Source organism: Malaclemys terrapin, chromosome 15 (genome assembly GCF_027887155.1).
Source record: "Malaclemys terrapin pileata isolate rMalTer1 chromosome 15, rMalTer1.hap1, whole genome shotgun sequence".
Lineage (NCBI taxonomy): Eukaryota > Metazoa > Chordata > Testudines > Emydidae > Malaclemys > Malaclemys terrapin.
Window position 1 is genome coordinate 11866205 of NC_071519.1, and position 23053 is coordinate 11889257.

Below are 23053 nucleotides of genomic sequence, written 5' to 3' on the forward strand. Positions count from 1 at the left end.
TACGTTGGTTTTGGTTATTGAAGGGTTAAAATCCATGTGCATGTTATATAACAACCTGGTATATGGATTGTGCCAGCTCTTTTTCAGACCCGAAGTCCAGAGTTTGGTCTGGAGACCAGAGGCCTAACTAATAGTGATCAGCTACGAGAAAGCTGGGGTAAACAAAATAACATTGCCTTTACTAAGATCTGCTTGGTCAGTAGAAATGCCAGATGTTGAAGCAATAACTGAATAATTATGTTTCATCCAATGTTTCAAATTGAACAAAGGATCCCTGTTCCTATTGTGTTTCTCCTGAAGGGAAAACAGTCTTCCCACAGCTCCAACCTTGAGTTTATGAAATATTGGCACATGTCACTATAATGATATGGCACCCTTCCACCTCCCTTCCAAGGGACCATGCCCTGCCTTAAGACATAAAGGAGACAATCTCTATTTTCATATGCTTTCACTGTTTCTTTGCTTTATCCCCTAGACATGTACCTGTCGGACAATCAAAGGAGTTACTCTGTTCCTATGGACCCCAAATCAGAATTCAACATATATATTTTATACTAATAACATTTTATCAAAGTATTAATCAAATGTTAATTTGCTAACTTGAGACCATGGGCGGAGACATTGTGTAACCTTTTAACCATTGGCTATTGTGCTATCTTGTCTTGCTGCAAAACCTATCCCGGGGTGTGGAACTGCCTACCCCGTCACTTTCCCCCGCCCATGGAAAATCTATATATTTCATTGTAATCAATTGATTGACAGTGTCTCTGAGCCTAATAAGCCAGGTGACACTCCGCCAGCGCTGTGTGTAATAAACCCCTATGCTTTGACCTCTACACGGTGTGGATTTATGTCCTTCAGTTATTCCCAGTTTGGGAAAATTGTAAAGTGCAGAATTTGAATAGTGGAGCTGCTGTCCTTCCTGCACCCGCTCACCACTGCTCTACTGCATGTCAGACTGAACCCGCCCCTCACTCAATCTGCTCTGCGGGATCGTTTCACGCTGCATGGAGCAGAGCAGATTGAGTGTGAGCTGTGAGGACAGGAACCTTTAGGGTGAAAAACCTCTGGGAATGAGGAGGAGAATGTCACACTTCATTCAAGACTTGACTATGTTAAAATTAATAGGGAATATTTTTGCGGGGAGGGGGACAAATTCAAAAAAACCTCAGCCACTACTTGTCAGAAACAGAAGTCAAACCCACTTCTCCACAGGAAGTCTCTAATTTAGATACACTACCACATGCTGCTCAACCATCTTAAAAGCCAGGAGAAAGGAGGGCAGCATGGCACCTAACCAATGTGAATCTGATTCCTCCAAGGGGCAAAGGCTATCCTTCTTCTATCCTCGCTAAACAGCCCTCTTCCTTGGATTGCCCTTGCTGGGGATCAGGACAGGGGAAAACCAGTGTCTGAGGATTAATTTAAGACCGTATTTTGATTTTAGAGGCAGACAAGATCTCTATGGACATCTGGTCTGACCAGCTGCATAACAGAGTCCAGAGAATTTAACCCAGCGAGTTCAACATCCACCCCAACATCTGAAGGTTGAACTAGGACAGATCATTCAGAAAATCATTGTTTGAATGTAAAGACTTTACGTGTTACGGGGGTAAACTGGCCCTTATTTCAAGTTTGCATCCTGCAATTTCTACATCTAAGCATAGAACCCATAGGGTTACCAGGGACTGCAAGGGTCATCTAGTCTAACCCCCAGCCAAGCTGCAGGATTTGTTGTGGCCAAACCATCCAAGACAGATGGCTCCAGCCTCCTTTTGAAACACGCCAGTGAAGGAGTTTCCACAAACTAGAGAGTCAGTTCCATTGTCCTACTGCTCTTACACTTAGGAAGTCTTTCCTGACATTTAATCTAAATCTCCTGTGCTGTCGTTTGAACCCACTGCTGCTTGTCCTGCCCTCTGTGACAAGAGAGAACAACTTTTCTCCATCTTTGTTATAGCAGCCTTTCAAGTATTTGATAGGGTTACCATATTGAACAAATAAAAAAAGAGGACCCTCCACGGGGCTCTGGCCCCGCCCATTTCCCACCCAGCCCCGCCCCAACTCCACCCTAACTCCGTCCCCTCCTCCCTCCAACTTCCAGCCACACGAAAAGGGCTGCCCAAGCGTTACCGGCTTCACGGTTTGCCGGGCAGCCCCCAGACCCTGCGCCCCCGGCCGGTGCTTCCCCAACGCAGCTGGAGCCTGGGAGGGGAAGTGCCCAGCCGGGGGCGCAGGGTCTGGAGGCTGCCCGGCAAACCGTGAAGCCAGTAGCGCTTGGGCTTCGGGCAGCCCCTATGCCTCCGTACCCTGTGCCCCCGGCCGGGCACTTCCCCTCCCGGGCTCCGGCGGCGCAGGGTCCAGAGGCACGGGGGCTGCCCAAAGCCCGTAGCGCTCGGCTCTTAAACAGAGCCGAAGAGTCAGGGAGGAGCAAAGCCGCCGCGGCCGGAGGCTCTGCTCCTCCCCTGACTCTTCGGCTCTGTTTAAGAGCCGAGCTGCCCTAGCGCTACCGGCTTCGGGCAGCCCCCATGCCTCCGGACCCTGCGCCGCCGGAGCCCGGGAGGGGAAGTGCCCGGCCGGCGGCTGGGGTCCGGAGGCAAGGGGGCTGCCTGAAGCCCATAGCGCTCGGGCAGCTCGGCTCTTAAACAGAGCCGAAGAGTCCGGGGAGGAGCAGAGCAGCCACGAGAGGGGAAGTGCCCGGCTGGCATTTTCCCAGACATGTTCGGCTTTTTGGCAATTCCCCCCAGACGGGGGTTTGATTGCCGAAAAGCCGGACATGTCCGGGAAAAACCAGACGTATGGTAACCCTATATTTGAAGACTGCTATCATATCCTCCCTGAATCTCCGCTTTTGCAAACTAAACATACCCAGTTCCTTCAGCCTTTGCTCAGAAAACTCAGCTCAGCATTGGCAGTGAATTAAGTCCAGGACTGCTGGATGGGAGACAAGAATTCTCCCACTTAACCACAATTGTGCAAAATATAAAAAAGGGACGTGTGCATTATGGGCCCTGCTCACTGCCAGGGCCTTACTCTGCTGCCGGGCACAGGGGTGTGGCTGATACTCCCGGGAGATCTGTGTTTCTAACTCAGAGTTGGGAGCTCTGTGTTTCTGGTCAGAACGGGATTATCTGGCAGTTCCTTAATGAACGCTGTTGGGATTAATGGATTCTATTTACATGTGCCCTGTGCTTTTAAGGGTTTGGAGCAATGCTGGCGAGGTGAAGTGGCACAGAGCTGGAGAGCAGGGTGTGGTCCCAGGTAAGTAGTAGTTGTGCTCTGGTGAGACCGAGCAGGGAAGGGGCTTGTGCAAGGTGTGGTGTTTCCATGCATGTGTAATATTTAATACAACCCCATTATTAAACCACCCATGGCTGGGAACATAAGAGGAGCTCTTTGAACTAGGGTGTGTCCTTCCTAATCCTCAAAATGACTGGCTCCAATACTCTATTCTCAGAGGGAGTATAGCTCAGTGGTAGAGCATTTGACTGCAGATCAAGAGGTCCCTGGTTCAAATCCAGGTGCTCCCTTAGCAACTGTTTTTCTAATGTAAATACATTTTCATATCCATCTCCAGTATGCTCAGCAGTTCCACGGAAGGGGAAGGGGGGCACGGCTTGTATAATGTCTAAAAAACTAGCAAACCTGTCCGTCAGCTGAAATCAGATCCAATCCTCTAAGTGTGATGCACTGTACCCCAAGTAACACTCTGAACCCCCATATTCACCACTGTTCTATGGTTAGGATAGGTTTTGTACAAAGTATGCCTTGTGAGGTATCATTTGAAAACTCATAATCTACTGAAGATCATTTTCCTGTTAAAATGTGTGCACCAGCATCGTCGGTGGCGCTATGAGATTTTACTATATGTTTGTTACTGAAGTATGTTGTAATTCTGACTCCTCTGTGTCAACAAAGGACTGACCCCAGGAGTTGGAAAACTATTAGCTACTGAAGTGGCCAGTCACCATCAGGGGAACTGTAAGCAATGGATTTGCATGTCATCCCTGAAGACGTCTCAAATGTCATGTGCCCAGAAGGTGTGAACAAGACATTTATAATTCACCTGAAAGATGCTTTGAATGGCCATACCCTGGGGACTGTTTTGTCTACACACCAGTGAGGGGGGGAATCCTCAAAGAGAGGGGGAGGGTATAAAATAAGAGACAGTTACCTCTACATTATCTCTCCTCCCCCATCTTGATATTAAAGAAATATTAAAATTGTGAAAATAGAATACAAGTGCTTTTTTCTCATGATGAGAACACATGTGAGTTGTCATCCACCAACACTTACGACCAAAGACCCAGAGATAAATGAGCTCCCAGAAATAGAAGGCACCTATGTTACTACAGAACACAACTTTACACAAGCTCACTTAGTGGAAAGGGGGAGTAAGAGAAAACTAACACACATGATAAAATGGTGTAGCCTTCAAATATGTTGTTACCAGTGAAAATGGAATTCAACACAAAGTTTATTGCAGAATAAGAGACTGACTATGTGATAATCTGAATTACTTTGTAACACTGAAAGTTTTCTGGGTTCAGAATAGAATTAAGATACGTTTATGTAGTATAGGTCCATCAATGACTGTTAGTCAAGATGGCTAAGCCTCTGACTGCCAGACGGTAGGACTGAATGATACGGGATGGATCACTCGCTAATTGACCTGTTCATTCCCCCTGAAGCATCTGGCATTGGCCACTCTCAGAAGACAGGATACTGGGCTAGATGGACCATTGGTCTAACCCAGTTTGGCCATTCTTATGTTTCTGTCCTCTGCCTCCCCTGAGTAGTATATGAAATGATGACTAATTCTGTGAAGTTTATTTGATGTAATTTACTCTCTTCGGATTAAGGAGTTCTAAAGCAAAAGCTCACTCAAAAGGGGCTGGTGTATGGCAGTATGTAGGAGAAATAGTGCGTATCAAAATAAAGACCTAGTATAGACTTTGATTATTTCTGTTTCAAATGGAATTTTTTTTATAAGCTTTTAACATGTTTCTGTTGAGAAAAAATTCCGTAAGGAGATCTGTTGTGTAACCTTTTACCCAGTTATACTGTAACAATCACTGAGTTCCCCAGTTCTCGTGTTTGCAAACCAAATATGATGTCCCATCTGGCAGGTGTCTTAATTTAAAATAGTGATGGGTACAAGATAGCAGCTTTTCTGTTTTTTTAAGTTTTGTTTTTTTGCAACCAGTTTTTTCCTGGGTGCCAAGGCCCTTTTCAGTTTGAGCATGTCCATTTAACCCTCAGACTAGGCTGTGGAATTCCATTTCCTGCTTGCTTTTTCCTTTTATGAATAAACCTTTAGATTTTAGAGTCTAAAGGATTGGCAACAGCGTGATTTGTGGGTAAGATCTGATTTGTATATTGACTTGGGTCTAGGGCTTGGTCCTTTGGGATCGAGAGGACCTTTTTTCTTTTACTGGGGTATTGGTTTTCATAACCATTTGTCCCCATAACGAGTGGCACTGGTGGTGACACTGGGAAACTGGAGCATCTAAGGGAATTGCTTGTATGACTTGCGGTTAGCCAGTGGGGTGAGACCAAAGTCTTCACTGTCTGGCTGGTTTGGTTTGCTTTAGAGGTGGAAAAACCCCAGACTTGGCCTGTAACTGCCCTGTTTTAGCAATTTGTCCTAAATTGGCACTCTCAGTTGGGTCCTGCCAGAACCAGCATCATTATACCCAGAGGCTGCAATTCTGGATGAAGAAGTGGAGCTAGAAGAAGATGTGAAGCTGCCAGTGGGGTCGGCAGCCAGGAACTTTTCTCCACTCCAGAAAAGTAGAGAAGGAAGTAGATGAGACACCGGGTAAGTTGCTGAGACTTGTGTAGGGAATCGAAAAGTGGGAGGCAGGTAGTGTTTTCTGTGAGCTGGGTCACTAATCTGCATGGCCAAGCAGGGTCTCGATGGACATTGACAGCTGCAGAGAATTCTCCAGAGAGGTTCTGGAAAGTTTCCAAGAGGTACTTGTTGTTCCTCTGCCGCAGATTCCAAGGGATTGCAGCCTCGTTAGTTCCCCCATTGTAGGAAACTGTCCCCTGCCCTTTAGCAATTGCTGGAGTTGGGACCAAAGCGGCACATAGATGAGCTACATATAGACCGGGGTGAAAGCCACAAGCATTCAGCAGCTGTGCCCTGGTTTCTCTGGTCACCTGCAGCAGTGAGATGTCAGTCAGCAGGTTGGCCGCCTGTGAAAAAGTGTGTGATAATTTTAGAATGGGTTCCCTGCAAATCTGCCCTGCAAGCCGTGACTGTTTTGTCTGTACACACAACCACCTTCCCCCCACTCCTGACATTCACCATGATTGGGGTGCTCGCGGAGCTGTGTGTCACAGAGAAAGTGATTGCTACTAGTTGCAAAAGGCCCTTGTTACTGAAATGTTTCAGTCGTTTGCTGGAACGTAACAATCCCTCTTCTGTGCATTGTCCACAGCAGCCAAGACCTTGAGGAACACAGTACACACCCCTGCCGACCGGCTTCAGCAGATAAGGAAGAAGCTGAGAAGTCGCAAGGAAGACATGTTCAGGGAGATGCTGCAGCGTGATGAGAGAGAGACCAGATTACGCAAAGAGCTCTGGGAAGCCAAAAGTCAGGACAGAAAAGAGAATGCAGGATTTGCTAGGCAAGCAACAGAGCGGATGATAAAAGTTATGGAGGATCAGACAGAGATGCTCAAGTCTTTGATACAGCTGCAGACTGAGCAGATCTGTGGTCTACCTGCACTGCAGCACATGCACAATACTTTGCCAACCTCACCCGCCTCTATGCCCACACATTCCTTTTCACTTCACAGCACTCCTGAGTTTCCCCATCACTCCACCCCCCCTCACAACTTGCACAATGATAGCTGAAGCTACACAGTAGTGGGGTTTTACTCTTTTTAACAATAACTAAAGGCTAAGGTGTTTAATGGTACAGCGTTTTTATTCCGTCTTCTACAAAAGCGTATAGCAATTAATTCACTCTCGAGAACAGGCTTCTATAGCATTTCGTTGCATTAATCTTGGGCCCCAAAATTGTACATGGATGCACCACGGAAGCAACTCCAAAATAGGTTTCAGAGTGGCAGTCTGTTTCAGCAAAAAGAACGAGGAGTCCTTGTGGCACCTTAGAGACTAACAAATTTATTTAAGCTTAAGCTTTCATGGGCTAAAACCCACTTCACTGGCTGCATGCAGTGGAAAATACAGTAGGAAGATATATATATGCATTTTCCACTGCATGCATCCAATGAAGTGGGTTTTAGCCCACAAAAGTTTATGCTTAAATAAATGTGTTAGTCTCTAAGGTGCCACAAGTACTCCTCGTTCTTTTAACTCCAAGCAGACATGTGTTAGTGCCCCTCATTGTCAAAGTGGTTCCTCAAAGCCTCTCTGATGTTAATAGCAGCCCTCTGGGCTCCTCTGACAGCCCTAGCATCTGGCTGTTCAAACTGTGCAGCCAAGCGCTCTGCCTCAGTGCTCGACACCTGAGCAAACATTTCACCCTTAGATTCACACCGATTATGCAAAGGGCAGCATGCGGCTATGACCATGGGAATATTATCCTCGGTAAGGTCTAGCTTGCCATTGAGACACCTCCAGTGAGCTTTCAAATGGCCAAAGGCACATTTGACTACCATGCGGCTGCTGCTCAGCCTGTTGTTAAAACGCTCCTTGCTGCTATCCAGGTGCCCTGTGTAAGGTTTCACGAGCCAGGGCTGTAAGAAGTAAGCCGGGTCTCCCAGGATTACTATGGGCATTTCCACATCCCCCACTCTGATCTTGTGGTCCGGAAAGAAAGTTCCCTCCTGCAGCTTTCTGTACAGGCCACTGTTACTGAAGATGCGTGTATCATGCACCTTTCCAGACCAGTCTGCATTGATGTCCATGAAATGCCCCCGGTGATCCACAAGTACCTGCAACACTATGGAGAAGTATCCCTTCCTATTGATGTATTCTGAGGCAAGGTGGTCTGGCGCTAAAATTGGAATGTGTGTGCCATCAATCACCCTAACATCTGAAGAAGTGGGTTTTTTACCCACGAAAGCTTATGCCCAAATAAATCTGTTAGTCTTTAAGATGCCACCGGACTCCTTGTTGTTTTTGTGGATACAGACTAACACGGCTACCCCCTGATACTATCAATCACCCTGCCTGTTAGGGAAACCCATCTCTGCAAAGCCATCCACTATTTCATGCACATTTCCCAGAGTCACATCCTCCGCGGCAGGAGGCGATGTATTGCCCTGCATACTTGGAGTAATACAGCCCCAACAGTGGACTTTCCCACTGCAAATTGATTTGCAGCTGACTGGTAGCAGGCTGGATTCGCCAGCATCCACACAGCAATTGCAACATGCTTCCCTACCAAAAGGGCAGCGCTCATTCTGGTGTCCTTGCGCTGCAGGTCAGGAGCCAGCTCACCACATAGCTCCAGGAAGGTTGTTTTACACATCCTAAAGTTCTGTACCCACTGGTCTTCATCCCACACCAGCACGACCATGCGATCCCACCAACCTGTGCTTGTTTCCCTAGCCCAAAAGTGATGGCCTACCGTATGCAGCTGCTCTGTGAATGCCAAAAGCACTGATAAGTTGCTGCTGGCCATATCACACTCGGGTGCCTGCGATTCATCCTCTGTCAGTAACTTTGCGAGTAACTCTCCTGCCATGCGCAATGTCCTCATGACAGTTAGCGCATAGAAGTGTGGGATCCATCCTCTCTCACTGCAGATGCTGGCGCGCACTACAAAGACTGACACTTGGAAAAACGGTACGAAAGGAAGCCAGAAACCATTGGGGGGGGGCTGGGACACAAAGCGGTGCATGATGGGACATTTTGCATGTCCCAGGATGCTCTGCACTCTGTTTCTGCCTTCCCACAACACCTAGTGACAGATGGTGTTGCCAGGCACTGTAGGATACGTATCCACAGTGCATTGCTCACGCTGTCGACAATGGTGCCCTGAACGTGGACACAATCTGTCGACAGAGGGAGCAAACGTAGACTCATTTGGCGACTTTGCTTTTGCCGATTTTTTTGTGTTGACATTAGTTTCATCGACAAAACTTGCCAGTGTAGACAAGCCCTCAGGGGTGTGTTTATTTCACGCCCCTGAGCGACATCAATTTTGCCGACATAAGTGGTAGTGTAGACATGGCGTAACTCGATGTACAATTCTAGTAGAGACAAGGAACAGATCATTTTTATCTCACTGTAGCTAGATGAGGTCAACCCTCTCTCTCCCAACTTGGACTGATGGACATTTCTGTCAAGAGGGACACATCCTCCCATAACTCATAAGACAAAGGAGTTGCTAGAAAGGATCACAGGATTCACCCCAAAGTAAGGTTGAACTGCAAAAGGTAGACGGCGGCAACTCACCTGGGGGAGCTGAGAGACTACAGTGCAGGAAATGGTGCAATCAAGCTTAAAGACCACTATGTAGGAATTAGCCAACGTATTACCAAAACAAAAACAAAAAAAAAGAAACAAAATCTTTGGGCAGCCCTACTGAATACAAGTATAGTGTTACTCTCCTGTGTGGCTTCTCTGATGTGAGACAAGATGTGAGCCATAACTGAAGCCTTTCTCACACACAGGGCACGACTAGGGCTTCTCTCCTGTGTGGATTCTCTGATGTGAAACAAGCTGTGAGCTGTAACTGAAGCCTTTCCCGCATTGAGGGCATCTGTAGGGTCTCTCTCTAGTGTGAATTTTCTGGTGTTTATTAAGATCTGCATTTCGAATGAAGCTTTTCCCACATTCAGGGCATCTGTAGGGTCTCTCTCCAGTGTGGATTCTCTGGTGCTTATTAAGCTCTGAGTTTCGAATGAACCTTTTCCCACATTCAGGGCATCTGTAGGGTCTCTCTCCAGTGTGGATTCTCTGGTGCTTATTAAGCTCTGAGCTCCGAATGAAGCTTTTCCCACACTCACAGCAAGAGTAGGGTCTTTCTCCTGTGTGGATTCTCCTATGTCCGATAAGGTCTGAGCTCCGAATGAAGCTTTTCCCACACTCACAGCAAGAGTAGGGTCTTTCTCCTGTGTGGATTCTCCTATGTCTGATAAGGTCTGAGCTCCAAATGAAGCTTTTCCCACACTCAGGGCAGCTATAGGGTGTCTCCCCTGTGTGGATTCTGTGATGTGTGATAAGGTTTGATCGCCGATTGAAGCTTTTCCCACATTCAGGGCATATGTATGGTTTTTCTCCCGTGTGAATTCTTTGATGTGCGATAAGGTTTGAGTGCCAACTGAAGCTTTTCCCACACTCATGGCATGTGTAGGGTGTCTCCCCGGTGTGGATTTTGTGATGTCTGATAAGGTTTGAGCTGCGACTGAAGCTTTTCCCACATTCGGGGCATGCGTATGGTCTCTCTCCAGTGTGGATTCTCTGATGGATGATAAAGATTGAGTTATGTTTGAAGGTTTTCCCACACTCCAGGCAGATGTAGGGTGTTCCTTCTGTGTTGATTCTCTCATGTCTAGTAAGGTCTGAGTCTCTACTGAACTTTTTCTCTGATCTGTTCTGACTCTCACAAGCGTTTGCCTGTGCACAACTCCAGGAAACATTCCCTTTGGATCTTTTTGAGAACGTCCCATGTGCTTCTACTTGCTCAGCATCATCTTGTTGAGGATTCGCCTCCTCATTCACCATCCCATCATCTGCTAGGATAGAGAGAGAAACCAGACATAGGTCACTCCCTTTGCCAGAGAAAAAGGGAACCACAGGGAGAGGAATGGAAGAAAGGGGGGGAACAAATGAAAATAGGTGATGGAGAGATCAAACAAAGAAAGAGCTAAATCTCCCCCAAACCTTTCCCCAAAGGAGAGAGAGGAGGGGATCAATTCTGGGTCTAAATCTCAACCAAACACTCAGGGAGAAAGTAGAGTGGGGAGGGAGCTATTGTCAGGCATGAGTCAGGACAGGTAGGAAGCCGTAAGTGAAGTCTGCCATGAGGATGCCACACCTCCTGAGAACAATCCTGAACTCAGAGAGCTCACAAGGGCTTCGTAGGAATCCCAAATATTTCCTTAATTCAGGGACAGATTTTGAGTTGGTTTAACTGATTCCTCACCTGTGCAGGCATCTCTCAGGGTCTCTCTTTTCTCAGAGTCCTGGAGGTCTGGGACCCATGGTTCCTCCCCTCGTTCCAGCCAGGAGATCACATGAGGTTTGGAAACTAGAAACCCTGCACAAGTGACAGAAAACACATTCAGAGATCAACTGAATTTGTGGGATACTTGTGTCACATTCTGGGGGTGCAATCCAGACCCCCGAAAGGTTGTGTCACCACCTGCCCTGTAATCCTGGGTTCCTCACAATGCTTTGCTGTTGTAGCTCCTAACATGGGCCGCTGAGAAACAGCCTACCAGAGTGCAGGTCACACCCTGAGTGTTGTGTACGGCTACAGCCCTGGCCCAGCACCCTGTCAGCAACGTTCCAGGCCCACTCTGGCCTCCACCAGCCTGGGTTACGATGTGCAGGGTGGCCCCAACACACTCCCTGGCCCAAATTTCCCCCAAAACGCGTGTTCTGCACTGGCCAGCCCTCTCCTGAACAGTTCACATATGAGAGGTCCGTTGCCCGTCAAGGGACCAATATTCAAGAATTTGCTACTTTAACTGGAGTTAGCAAACACTTCAGTTTGAACACAACACTGGATTCGTTTTGATTACAAATAAAACAAGTTTATTTCACTACAAAGAGAGATTTTAAGTGAGGACAAGTATAAAGTATTAAAAGTCAGAAATGGTTACAAGAGAAATAAAGATAAAATGTTTTCTAAAACTTAACAAGCACAACTTCGTTCAAGGTAAAATCCTTAGCACATGTTCCCAGGGTTGACCAAATTGTCAGGTCAGGATCTCCACCAAAGTCAAAGGGCTGGTTCCTTTGTCTTCTTCCCCTCCACCCCCTTTGACCTAAGAAGTGCCTTGGGGTATTTGCCCCTCTCTTTTATAGTCCAGTCACCCTTTGAAGTGGATTCTACTCTGGATTGCCCATCAAAAGCAAAGTTTATACAAACAGCAAAGAAGGTGACCTGGAGTCTAGCGGTGAAGGTGGAGCCAGGCTCATTCTTCTCCTCTGCGTATGCTGAAATGCAGATTTGCCTTTGCTCCTGCCATTTCCTCCTCTTGCTGTCTCAAGGACCCTATTACTTATATGCAAACTGAGGTAAGCACACATTCCGTTGTTTAGGTTAGACTGGGTTAACAACTTTTGCCTAGTCATGGCGGTGTGGGTTTGAACATCTACTATCATCATCATACAGGCGGAATTCATAACTTTGCATACAATGTTGTTGCAAACATTTCAAGGCATAAAGTCAGACAGGTTACAAGAAAAATACAGATAAAATGCTTACTAATATTTACTTTAAAAACTATCTTAGTTGCAAAGCAAACTTTCTCACCACGTTTTAACAGATTATTAATAAAACTCTCAGGTCAGAATCCCTCCCTCAGCATCCAACCGCTTTCTTTTTACCGTCTCAGGTGCAGGGAATCAGGTGGGCAGGGAGAAGGGAAGGCGCCTTGGGGTGTTCGTCATTCCTTTTTATAGTTTTGGTCCCCCTCCCCACCTCTTGAAAAACATTCGTAGCTGAGAACCAGGAGACAGAGTCCATGTGGAAGGATATTCCCTGGAATTTTTTTCCCCCACCTCTTTGAACTTCCTTTGTTTTCCCTTCCTGCTTGATGACTCTGTTTACAGCTTAAATGCAAATTAAGGCAAACACACATCCCTTTATTTAGGAGTGATCTCTGTGCCACTTGGCGTGGAGAGCTCACCTCGCATCTTTCCGGCTGACCATGGCGGCTCCACATGGCAAACACTCTCCCGCTTGGACCAATGTGGAGCTGTTGGATCTGCTCAGTATATGGGGAGAAGAGGCTGTCCAGTCCCAGCTGTGCTCCAGCCATAGGAACTTCGACACCTACGGGCACATTTCTCTTGGCTTGTGTGAAAAGAGCTAATGATTGGGACACGGTGCCATGCAGAGTGAAGATAAAGGAGCAGAGGCAGGCGTACCAGAAGGCAAGGGACGCAAACTGTCACTCTGGTGCTACACCGTAGACCTGCTGGTTCTATAAGGAGCTGGATGCTATCCTTGGCTGCATCCCCACCTGCACCGCCAAGAGCCCTGTGGATACTTTGGCGTGGCTGAACGCAGCGTCAAGTGGACCTAACCCTGACAACAAAGTCATGGATGAGGAGGTGGAGTTAGCAGATGACGTGTAGCCCACAGCTAGGTCGCCATGTGGGATGGCGAGTCATTCTGGAGGTGTCTAGCCAGTCCCAGGAGTCCCACTCTAGTGAGCAAGAAGCAGGAGAGGAGAACTCTGGTAGGTGATTTTTTGAGTTGATGCTGCATGGTTATGATGGCCAACTTTCCTTTGCTTTGGGTAGTGCGGAAGTGGGTGAGGGGATAGAAATGTACAAGAAAGTGTTTCTGTGTGCTTGGTATGTTACAAAACATGTATTTTACTGTAATGATTCGATGCTATGTGTGAACTAACAATCATGCGTTTAGGTAATTCTTGTTCTTCTGTAGATATGGCCTTCAGGGGACCCCCCCTACACACTGGTGGAGTGCCTCTGCCAGATCAGAAAGTGACCAAGATGGAGCAAAGACGACATGTTTCAGGAGGTGCTGCAATCCCCCCTTTCCCCACGCTCCACAAAACATGGCTGTAGTTTGGGTGGCAGGGGTCAGCACTGACCTCAGAAACAGCAAACCTCAAGCACCGGAGAGCAGCAGCGGCGGCAGCAGCAGCAACAGAGGGTTGAGGGGAGGGGTGGGGGAAGGAAAATGTTGTAGTGGCCACACACCATCACAAGTACGCACAAACACCTGAGCCACTTCTGCTAAGACTTGCAGCTTGGGATGGGGAAGGCTGGTCCCCAACATTCAGCCAACATCCATGTAACAAAGGGGAGGTGGGCATGGCCCCCTAGCCACCTCCGGTTCCACCACAGGTGACCCCCCTCCCACTGCAGATGGTCCAGCGCCCCTGCCCCCATGCCATACTCAGCATAGCTGAGACAGCAAACCGGTTCAGTAAATACCTTGTAGAAATGAAAATGTTCCACTTTATACTGGCATGGATTCAGGGGAGTGATTTTTATATAGCAATTCTGCACTACAGCCTGGGTCTGCCCTGACAATGGTTCCTTTGTGCTTTGCATGTGTTATAGCTGAAAGTGTGGCCTTCAACTCTTCCTCCACATCGGCAGAGAGGCTCTCCCAGACAAGATGGAGGCAAAAGAGAACATGTGATATGTTTAATGAGATAATGAATGCCTCTAGAACAGTGGACACAGAACATAAGAACGGCCATACTGGGTCAGACCAATGGTCCATCCAGCCCAGTATCCTGTCTGCCAACAGTGGCCAATGCCAGGTGCCCCAGAGGGAGTGAACCTAATAGGTAATAATCAAGTGATCTCTCTCCTGCCGTCCATCTCCACCCTCTGACAAACAGAGGCTAGGGACACCATTCCTTACCCATCTTGGCTAAGGATGAAATTAATGGACTTAACCGCCATGAATTTATCTAGTTCTCTTTAAACCCTATTATAGTCCTAGCCTTCACAACCTCCTCAGGCAAGGAGTTCCACAGGTTGACTGTGTTCTGTGTGAAGAACAACTTCCTTTTATTTGTTTTAAACCTGCTGCCCATTAATTTCATTTGGTGGCCCCTAGTTCTTATATTATGGGAACAAGTAAATAACTTTTCCTTATTCATTTTCTTCACACCACTCATGATTTTATATACCTCTATCATATCTCCCCTTAGTGTCCTCTTTTGCAAGCTGAAAAGTCCTAGTCTCATTAATCTCTCCTCATATGGGACCCGTTCCAAACCCCTAATCATTTTAGTTGCCCTTCTCTGAATCTTTTCTAATGCCAGTATATCTTTTTTGAGATGAGGAGACCACATCTGTACGCAGTATTCATGATGTGGGCGTACCATGTATTTATATAAGGGCAATAAGATATTCTCTGTCTTATTCTCTATCCCTTTTTTAATGATTCCTAACATCCTGTTCGTTTTGACTACCGCTGCACACTGTGTGGACGTCTTCAGAGAACTATCCACTATGACTCCAAGATCTCTTTCCTGATTAGTTGTAGCTAAATTAGCCCCCATCATATTGCATGTATAGAATTGTGGGGAAAAAGAAATGGAGGGCCTTCTTTTTAAATGACCGGAGTGATTCTAGAGGCCTAAATACAGACCCTTTAACAGAGGACTGTTATACCGACTGCCTTTACAAAAAGGAGTACAGGCCAAGGCCTGAACAAGACTGGCCTGAACAAGACTGAACTGCACGGTTCTCTGCCAAATTTGGTCAAGGGTTATGACAAGAGGAGGGAGGGGGAGTAAACAATGCAAAAGACTTCTGCACATAATAACTGCTTTAGTAACATAATAACTGCTTGTTTATGAAATATAATAACCGCTTAATATGAAGAATTTGCTTTGCAGAGGCCAACTTCTCCTGTAGTTCCAGCTATCTGCAAAATCAACCAATCATATATCTTCTTTGAGTGTCCTGTGTTAACCCCCTATTCCCATAACCGTAAAACCCCGGAAAGATGATATGTACTCTTACGAGAAATACCCCTAAATTGGTGCCAAGTAACACCCCTAAAGGAAAATACCAAGTGACCCCTTGCCTAATATGTACCCAATACTCGTAAAATAATAAGGAAGGTACCGGGACTAGGGGGGCTGACCCCAGCTTTAATTTCTCGCAGATGACGTATAATTTGTACTTTGCTTGCGGTTTGATGGAATAAAAGCCGCCTGCGTGCGGTCCTAGGTGTGTCAGTTTTCGGACTGTCACCCCAACGCGTTTGGTATGTATTGCAATAAAATAAGCCTCAGGCTTGAGTCTGTAAACTAAAATCAATGCGTGGGTGATTCTTTCCACAACAGAATGCATTACTTTACATTTATCCACATTAAATTTCATTTGCCATTTTGTTGCCCAATCACTTCGTTTTGTGAGATCTTTTTGAAGTTCTTCACAGTCTGCTTTGATCTTAACTATCTTGAGCTGTTTAGTATCGTCTGCAAACTTTGCTACCTCACTGTTTACCCCTTTCTCAAGATCATTTATGAATAAGTTGAATAGGATTGTTCCTAGGACTGACCCTTGGGGAACACCACTAGTTACCCCTCTCCATCCTGAGAATTTACAATTCATTCCTACCCTTTGTTCCCTGTCTTTTAGCCAGTTCTCAATCCAGGAAAGGATCTTCCCTCTTATCCCATGACAACTTAATTTATGTAAGAGACTTTGGTGAGGGACCTTGTCAAAGGCTTTCTGGAAATCCAGGTACATTACGTCCACTGGATCCCCCTTGTCCACATTTGTTGACTGCGTCAAAGAACTCTAATAGATTAGTAACACACGATTTCCCTTTACAGAAACCATGTTGACTTTTGCCCAACATTTTATGTTCTTCTATGTGTCTGACAATTTTATTCTTTACTATTGTTTCAACTAGTTTGCCCGGCAAAAGGGCGTGGAGGATTGCTCTCAGAAAAAATGGACATGGCGACCAGATGAACATCCCAGGAGAATGACCATGGCATGCCGCAGGAGATGCTGCGGATTCTAAAGGAACAGACAGACATTTTGAGGCATCTGGTTGACCTTTGGGAGAAAAACCCTGAGGTTTGACTCCCGCTTTGGCCCCTGCAGAGCAACATTCCAAAATCGCTGTACTTCCCCCCTACTCCCCTACCCCAGGTCCCACTAGGCAAGGGGGGCACTGCACTATCCCTTCCACTCAGACCTAGAGGAGGCTGCCAAGAATAACAGCTGCACAGATGCTGATGTATGACAGGCAAGGCCACTGTGCTTTGAAAGAAGAGATGAATGTGTTTTCCCCACTGTAGTGAGTCGGTGTGGCTCCCCTCCTGCCCAGAAGAGGGAGCCCACGTGCCGGCACCAGAGTGGGTGGGACCACCACCGCCTGTCCCCGCCCCCCGGAAGTCAAGGGGCGGGACAGGAAGTATAAAGGCCGGCCGCCAGAGCTCAGTTGGCGGCCAGCCACCACAGGGAGCAGACGTGCGGCCGGGAGCTCCCGGCCAGGAGACCGTCGAAGACCCTAGCTGGCCTGAGCTACCCCGGGCCCGCTACGAGGAGGAGCCGCCGGAGCCCGTTCACGCCCGCCACTGGGAGAACCCCTGGGAACCGAACCCCGCTAACCCTGAGGGTGAGACTGGACCCGAACCCCTCAGCCCCTGCTGCTATCCAGAGGAGCCGCCTGAGGACCATTGGCCGGACTTCCCGGCAGAGCTACCAGACTTGCCGCCGAGCCCGGGCAGAGAGGAGCCCATGCAGGTGGACTGGCCCGATCCCGGCGCAACGACCGAGGTAGGCTGTGAGGGGGATCACGGAAGTAGCCCGGGGGTAGCCGACCCCGGTCCGGCTGCAACTGAGTGTGAGCCTATGTCAGTGTGTTGCGGCCTGGATACCCCACTGACCAGCAGCGGCAGCAACCGCTGTTAGGGCCCCGGGCTGGAACGCAGTGGAGTGGGTGGGCCTGCGTTCCCCCCTGCCACCCTCCGTACGGGTGGCAGGCTTCCCCCTCACCCAACGCTCGGCTACAGAAGCCTGGGCTTTGAACTGCTTGCTCGCTCAGCCCCTGCAACAAGGGCCTGAGTTAACTGTGTTTGCCCCGCCCTGATCCAGGGCCTGGGCTCTGAACTATTTGCTCGCTCAGCCCCTGCAACAAGGGCCTGAGCTTAACTGTGTTTGCCCCGCCCTGATCCAGGGCCTGGGCTCTGAACTATTTGCTCGCTCAGCCCCTGCAACAAGGGCCTGAGCTAACTGTGTTTGCCCCGCCCTGATCCAGGGCCTGGGCTCTGAACTATTTGCTCGCTCAGCCCCTGCAACAAGGGCCTGAGCTTAACTGTGTTTGCCCCGCCCTGATCCAGGGCCTGGGCTCTGAACTATTTGCTCGCTCAGCCCCTGCAACAAGGGCCTGAGCTAACTGTGTTTGCCCCGCCCTGATCCAGGGCCTGGGCTCTGAACTATTTGCTCGCTCAGCCCCTGCAAACAAGGGCCTGAGCTTAACTGTGTTTGCCCCGCCCTGATCCAGGGCCTGGGCTTTGAACTGTTTGCTCGCTCAGCCCCTGCAACAAGGGCCTGAGCCTAACTGTGTTTGCCCCGCCCTGATCCAGGGCCTGGGCTTTGAACTATTTACCCGCTCAGCCCCTGCCATAAGGACCTGAGCCTAACTGTGTTTGCCCCGCCCTGATCCAGGGCCTGGGCTCTGAACTATTTGCCCGCTCAGCCCAGCAAGCAAGGGTCTGAGCTAACTGTGTTTGCCCCGCCCTGATCCAGGGCCTGGGCTCCTGAGCTTTAACTGTGGTTGCTCCGACTCTGCACCAAAGAGCCGGAGTTTCAGGACTAACTGACTGCTTATTCCCAGAGTAGTGAGTCGGTGTGGCTCCCCTCCTGCCCGGAAGGGTCGAGCCCCGGCTAGGACCTACTACACCCACTCTTTATTAATTCAAAGCAAGGGGGGGAAGATGTGTATGAGAACAAAACAGCAGTCACAGCAAGTTTCAGACGATGGATAAGCACGATACAGAATAGCAACGCGCATTATTGTGGGTCATTACTAAACTGGAGTTTCAAACCCTCCCCGAGACACATTGCTCCACACTGAGCTCTTCTTAGAGCCCTGGTATTTGGCTGCTCAAAATTAGCAGACAGGGGTGGGGTATGGAGGAAACTTCTCTCCCTTTGCTTCACATATATTATGAAGATAACAACAAGCAGCTATAATCATAGGGATTTCCCCCCACATCCCCATAGGGTCTAACCTAGTGAGCAAACTGCACCAGCGACCCTTCGAACGGCCAAAGTCACATTCAGCCACCATTCTGCACTTGCTGAACCTATTATTGAACTGATCTTTGCTGCTGCCCAGGTGTCTGCCTTCATGAGCCACAGGAATAAGGGATAGGCTGTGTCTCCCAGTATCACTATTTTCAATGTCACCAAGGGTGCTTTTGCAGTCTGGAAAGAAAGTCCCTGCTTGCAGCTTTCTGAACAGACCTATGTTCTTAAAGATGCACGTCATGCACCTCCCCTGACCATCCCACGTTCATGTCAGTAAAATGCCCCTGCTGATTCACCAGCGCTTGCAACACCATAGAAAAGTATCCCTTTCTGTTTATATACTTTGTGGCAACATGGCCTGGTGCCAAGATAGGGATATGCGTGCCGTCTATCGCCCCACCGCAGTTAGCGAACCCCATTGCAGCAAAATAGAAATTGTCATTTGTATGGTACCATACTACGGCTCTTACAAGAGGAACTTTAGAACTTAGAAATATTCAGACATGGTGTTTATGGGAATGAGCATATTTCAGAATGCATAGCTTCCAATGCCAGAAGCATTGAGAAATAGATCTTTGCTTCCTTGGAAAGAATTTTTGGGCGCTGACTATATATACTTTTCTGTAACTCTCTATTCAGTGTAAAAATTATAACTCACCCAGAGAAAGAAATGACCTTTGGGGAATAGTTCATCTTTGGGCACCACATTTCAGGAAAGAGCTGGACAAACTGGAAAAAGTCCAGAGAAGAGCAACAAAAATGATTAAAGGTCTAGAAAACATGACCTATGAGGGCAAGCCGGAAAAAAATAGGTTTGTTTAGTCCGGAGAAGAGAAGACAGAGGGGATATAACAGTTTTCGAGTATATAAAAGGTTGTTACAAGGAGGAGGGAGACAAATTGTTCTCCTTAACCTTTGAGAAGAGGACAAGAAGCAATGGGCTTAAATTGCAGCAAGGGAGGTTTAGGTTGGACATTAGGAAAAAATTCCTAACTGTCAGGGTGGTTAAGCACCAGAATAAATTGCCTATGGAGGTTGTGGAATTTCCATCATTGAACATTTTTAAGAGCAGGTTAAACAAACACAGTCAGGGATGATTAGATAGGGTGACCAGATGTCCCTATAAAATCGTGACAGACCCGATTTTTGGGTCTTTTTCTTATATAGGCTCCTATTACCCACCCCCGTCCCAATTTTTCACACTTGCTGTCTGGTCGCCCTATGATTAGATAATATTTAGTCCTGCCATGATTGCAAGGGACTGGACTAGATGACCTCTTGAGGTCCCTTCCTGTCCTATGATTCTGTGAAAACCATCCAGTATGTCCTACACATTGCCCAGAGTCACTATTCTTCTTAGCAGAAGGTGATTAATGGCCCTGCCTACTTGAATCGCAGCAACCCCGACGGTGGATTTACCCACTCCAAATTGATTCCCCAATGACTAGTAGCAGTCTGAAGTTGCAAGCTTCCACACAGCAATCGCCACTCGTTTCTCCACTCTCAGAGCAGGTCTCATTTCATGTCCCTGCACTTCAGGGCTGGGGAGAGCTCTGCATACAGTTCCTGAAAAGTGGCCTTGTGCATACAAAAGTTCTGCAGGCACTGCTCGTAATCCCATACGTGAATAAAGATGCGATCCCACCAGTCAGTGCTTGTTTCTCGGGACCGGAACCAGCACTTGGCCATGTTCAGCTGCTGGGCGACTGCTTCGTTCCATGGTTTGTAGCAGTGCTACTTGAAGGACATGGTCATGTTCTGTGCGGCAGTTCCTCTCTCAGCTCTGGAAATATCCTACAGGGTAAGGCAGGTGTGGTGTCTGCAACGCTCACCACAATAGTGCACAGCTGAGCGGGGTCCATGTTTCTCTGGAGATGGCATATGCTATGGCAGCCTCTTGAAAAAAAGGTGCAAAATACTATGGGCTGCAGATGCAATCAGGGGAGGGAGAAAACAGCATCATGGGATGTTGGAGCCGTGTTTCCAGTCACCTGTGAGAATGTTTTGGTCCCATGAGGAATTGCAAGCCCTTCCCAAAACCCCCTGTGGCGAGTTGCACTGCTCCCTGCATCAATGCAAGCGTTGCTAGTGAGGACGCACTCCACCGACACAAGGAGTGTGGTGTTTACATGCACAACCAACTTAGTAACTCTGGCGGTAGGATGTCGACTTAAGTTTGTAGTAAAGACATGACTTACGCCTACATTGCAATGTATACACTACCAAGGGTTAGTGGGACCCAAATCTACACAACTTGAAACTGCCATCCCAGGGTCTGAGTGTCCACACTGCATATTGAACCTAAGTAATAAGAATTTTTGAGCCCAAGCCCCACACGAGGACTCCAGGGTCCACACTGCAATATGCAGACCCAAGTCCAGCTAACCATATCCCAGACTTCCTAGGGCCCTCCCAAAATATGGCCACTCCAGCTCATTGTTCCTAGTGCAATGTGGAAAACGTGACCGTCCACCCCTGCATGTCACAGCAAGTTACAGAAACCCACCAACCCATCCTGTTGAGCTGTCATTTTGATCTGCTTGCTCCCAGGAACAGGAGCCAGCAACATGGAGGAGTCACCACTCAAAGAATTTCTCTTGATTCGGTTTCTGCTCCTGTTTCAGGAAACAAGTGGAACTTCCTTGAGATGCTGGTGGGCATTCCAGCGGTATTTTTTGACCCACTGAAGGTACCTGATGGTGTCAATGACAGAGCAGGAGGTTGACGATACAGACATGGAAGACTGGAATTGGCTGATGCTGCTTGTGACTCTTGCTGTAGGATCTGATGCCCCCTACATAGATCAGCACTTCTGGAACAGGGGAATAATGTACTAGAGAAGGCTTCTATTCCACCGAGGGTGAGTAACAAAAGCAGTACCTACATAGGCAGAGGGTGAGAGGAAGAAGACGGAACTGTGGAGCAGAGGACCTTTGCACTAAATGAGCTGTCCACCACAGAACCACACTCTGTAGCATACTGACAAGAAAAGATGTCCATAAGGGTCATGTCATGGAGCGCAGCAGTAGTCGATGCTGGCACTCTCGTGGAATGGGCCCATATCCCACTTGGTTGGAACCATCCTGATAATTGACGGCAGAGCTCAATTCACCCTGAGACCCATTTCGAGATTCTCTGGGTGGATATGGCCTGCCCTTTAATTCTCTCGGCTATGGCAACAAATAGCCGGGGAGATTTCAGGAATGGCTGTGTCCTCTGTAGATAAAAGACCAGTGCCCTACATATATCAAGGAAGTGAAACTGCCGTTCCTCATTCAAAGCATGTGATTTGGGCAATCAGGTAGGTGTATGGGTAGGTTGAGATGGAAGCAGGAAACCACCTTTGGTAGAAAGTTGGGATGCACGCGAAGTGAGACAGCTCTCTACTTGCATTCAGAAATATAGCTTACGCGCAGACAGTGTTGCGTGGAGGACTGCACTGTCGGTCTAGGTGAATAGGCTCTGTGGACTATACAATGTTTCTGAGGAGGTTCATTGGCAAGTGAAAGGAGTCATCCATCTTTTGATTGAAGAAGTGTGATTCATCAAAAGGGAGATCTTCAATCGTGTTCTGCACTTCTCTAGGGAAACCAGGATTCTCTCCTCATGACTATTCCAGTTGCCAAAATGCACAAGGATGTGTCTGCTGAAGTATCGACTTTGCGACCAACTTGCCTTCCTCTAGACTTGACAGGAATTGGGCATGATCCTGTTGAGGTAGCTCATTTGCCATGTCCATACTGTAAGAAGTCATATTTGGCCATCACTGCCAGACAGTTCGAGATCCAGGACTGGAGGCCGTCCAAGCAGAAAACCTTCCAAACCCATAAGGTCCAGTCTCTTGCTCTCCTTGTCAGCTGGGGTGGAGCGTGGGTGCTGTTGTTTAGCTCACTCCATAGCAGCCTGAATCATCAGGGAATTGGGCAGAGGATGAGAGAATAGAAACTTGGAACCCTGGAAGGGGGGGGAGGGAGGACACTGTACCTCTTTTCTGCCCCTTTTGAGGTGGGGGTGCACATGGGCAGGGGATGGCACATAGTGTATGTCTGTTGGAGAGTGTCCTTGTTTGATAGGCCCACCCTGGCCGGTACCAACACGTGCAAAATGGCCAGCAGGTGGTGCTGCCTGTGCTGCACCTCCTCCAACGGTATTTCGAGAGCATGAGCTGTCCTTCATTGCAGCTCT

The 23053-nt window shown here is 48.0% G+C and overlaps 1 protein-coding gene and 1 non-coding gene across 3 annotated transcripts in view; one reads left to right on the forward strand and one right to left on the reverse strand.

The window, feature by feature from the left end:
* Positions 1-23053, reverse strand: part of LOC128822975 (zinc finger protein 420-like) — a 56429-nt gene that overhangs the window by 23929 nt on the left and 9447 nt on the right. Inside the window, exons 4-5 of one of the 2 annotated variants that reach the window (XM_054004910.1) lie at positions 11073-11186; positions 9503-10662 (exon numbers count right to left, since the gene is read on the reverse strand). The exons of the other annotated variant lie outside the window; for it this stretch is intronic. Coding sequence (XP_053860885.1) covers positions 9605-10662; positions 11073-11186 — 1172 coding nt within the window. The 3' untranslated portion in view covers positions 9503-9604. Of the gene's footprint in view, positions 1-9502; positions 10663-11072; positions 11187-23053 lie in introns of those variants that run through there. 2 annotated transcript variants of the gene reach the window in all.
* TRNAC-GCA (transfer RNA cysteine (anticodon GCA)) lies at positions 3459-3530 on the forward strand. The gene has a single exon. It is a non-coding gene; the product is annotated as a tRNA-Cys (tRNA).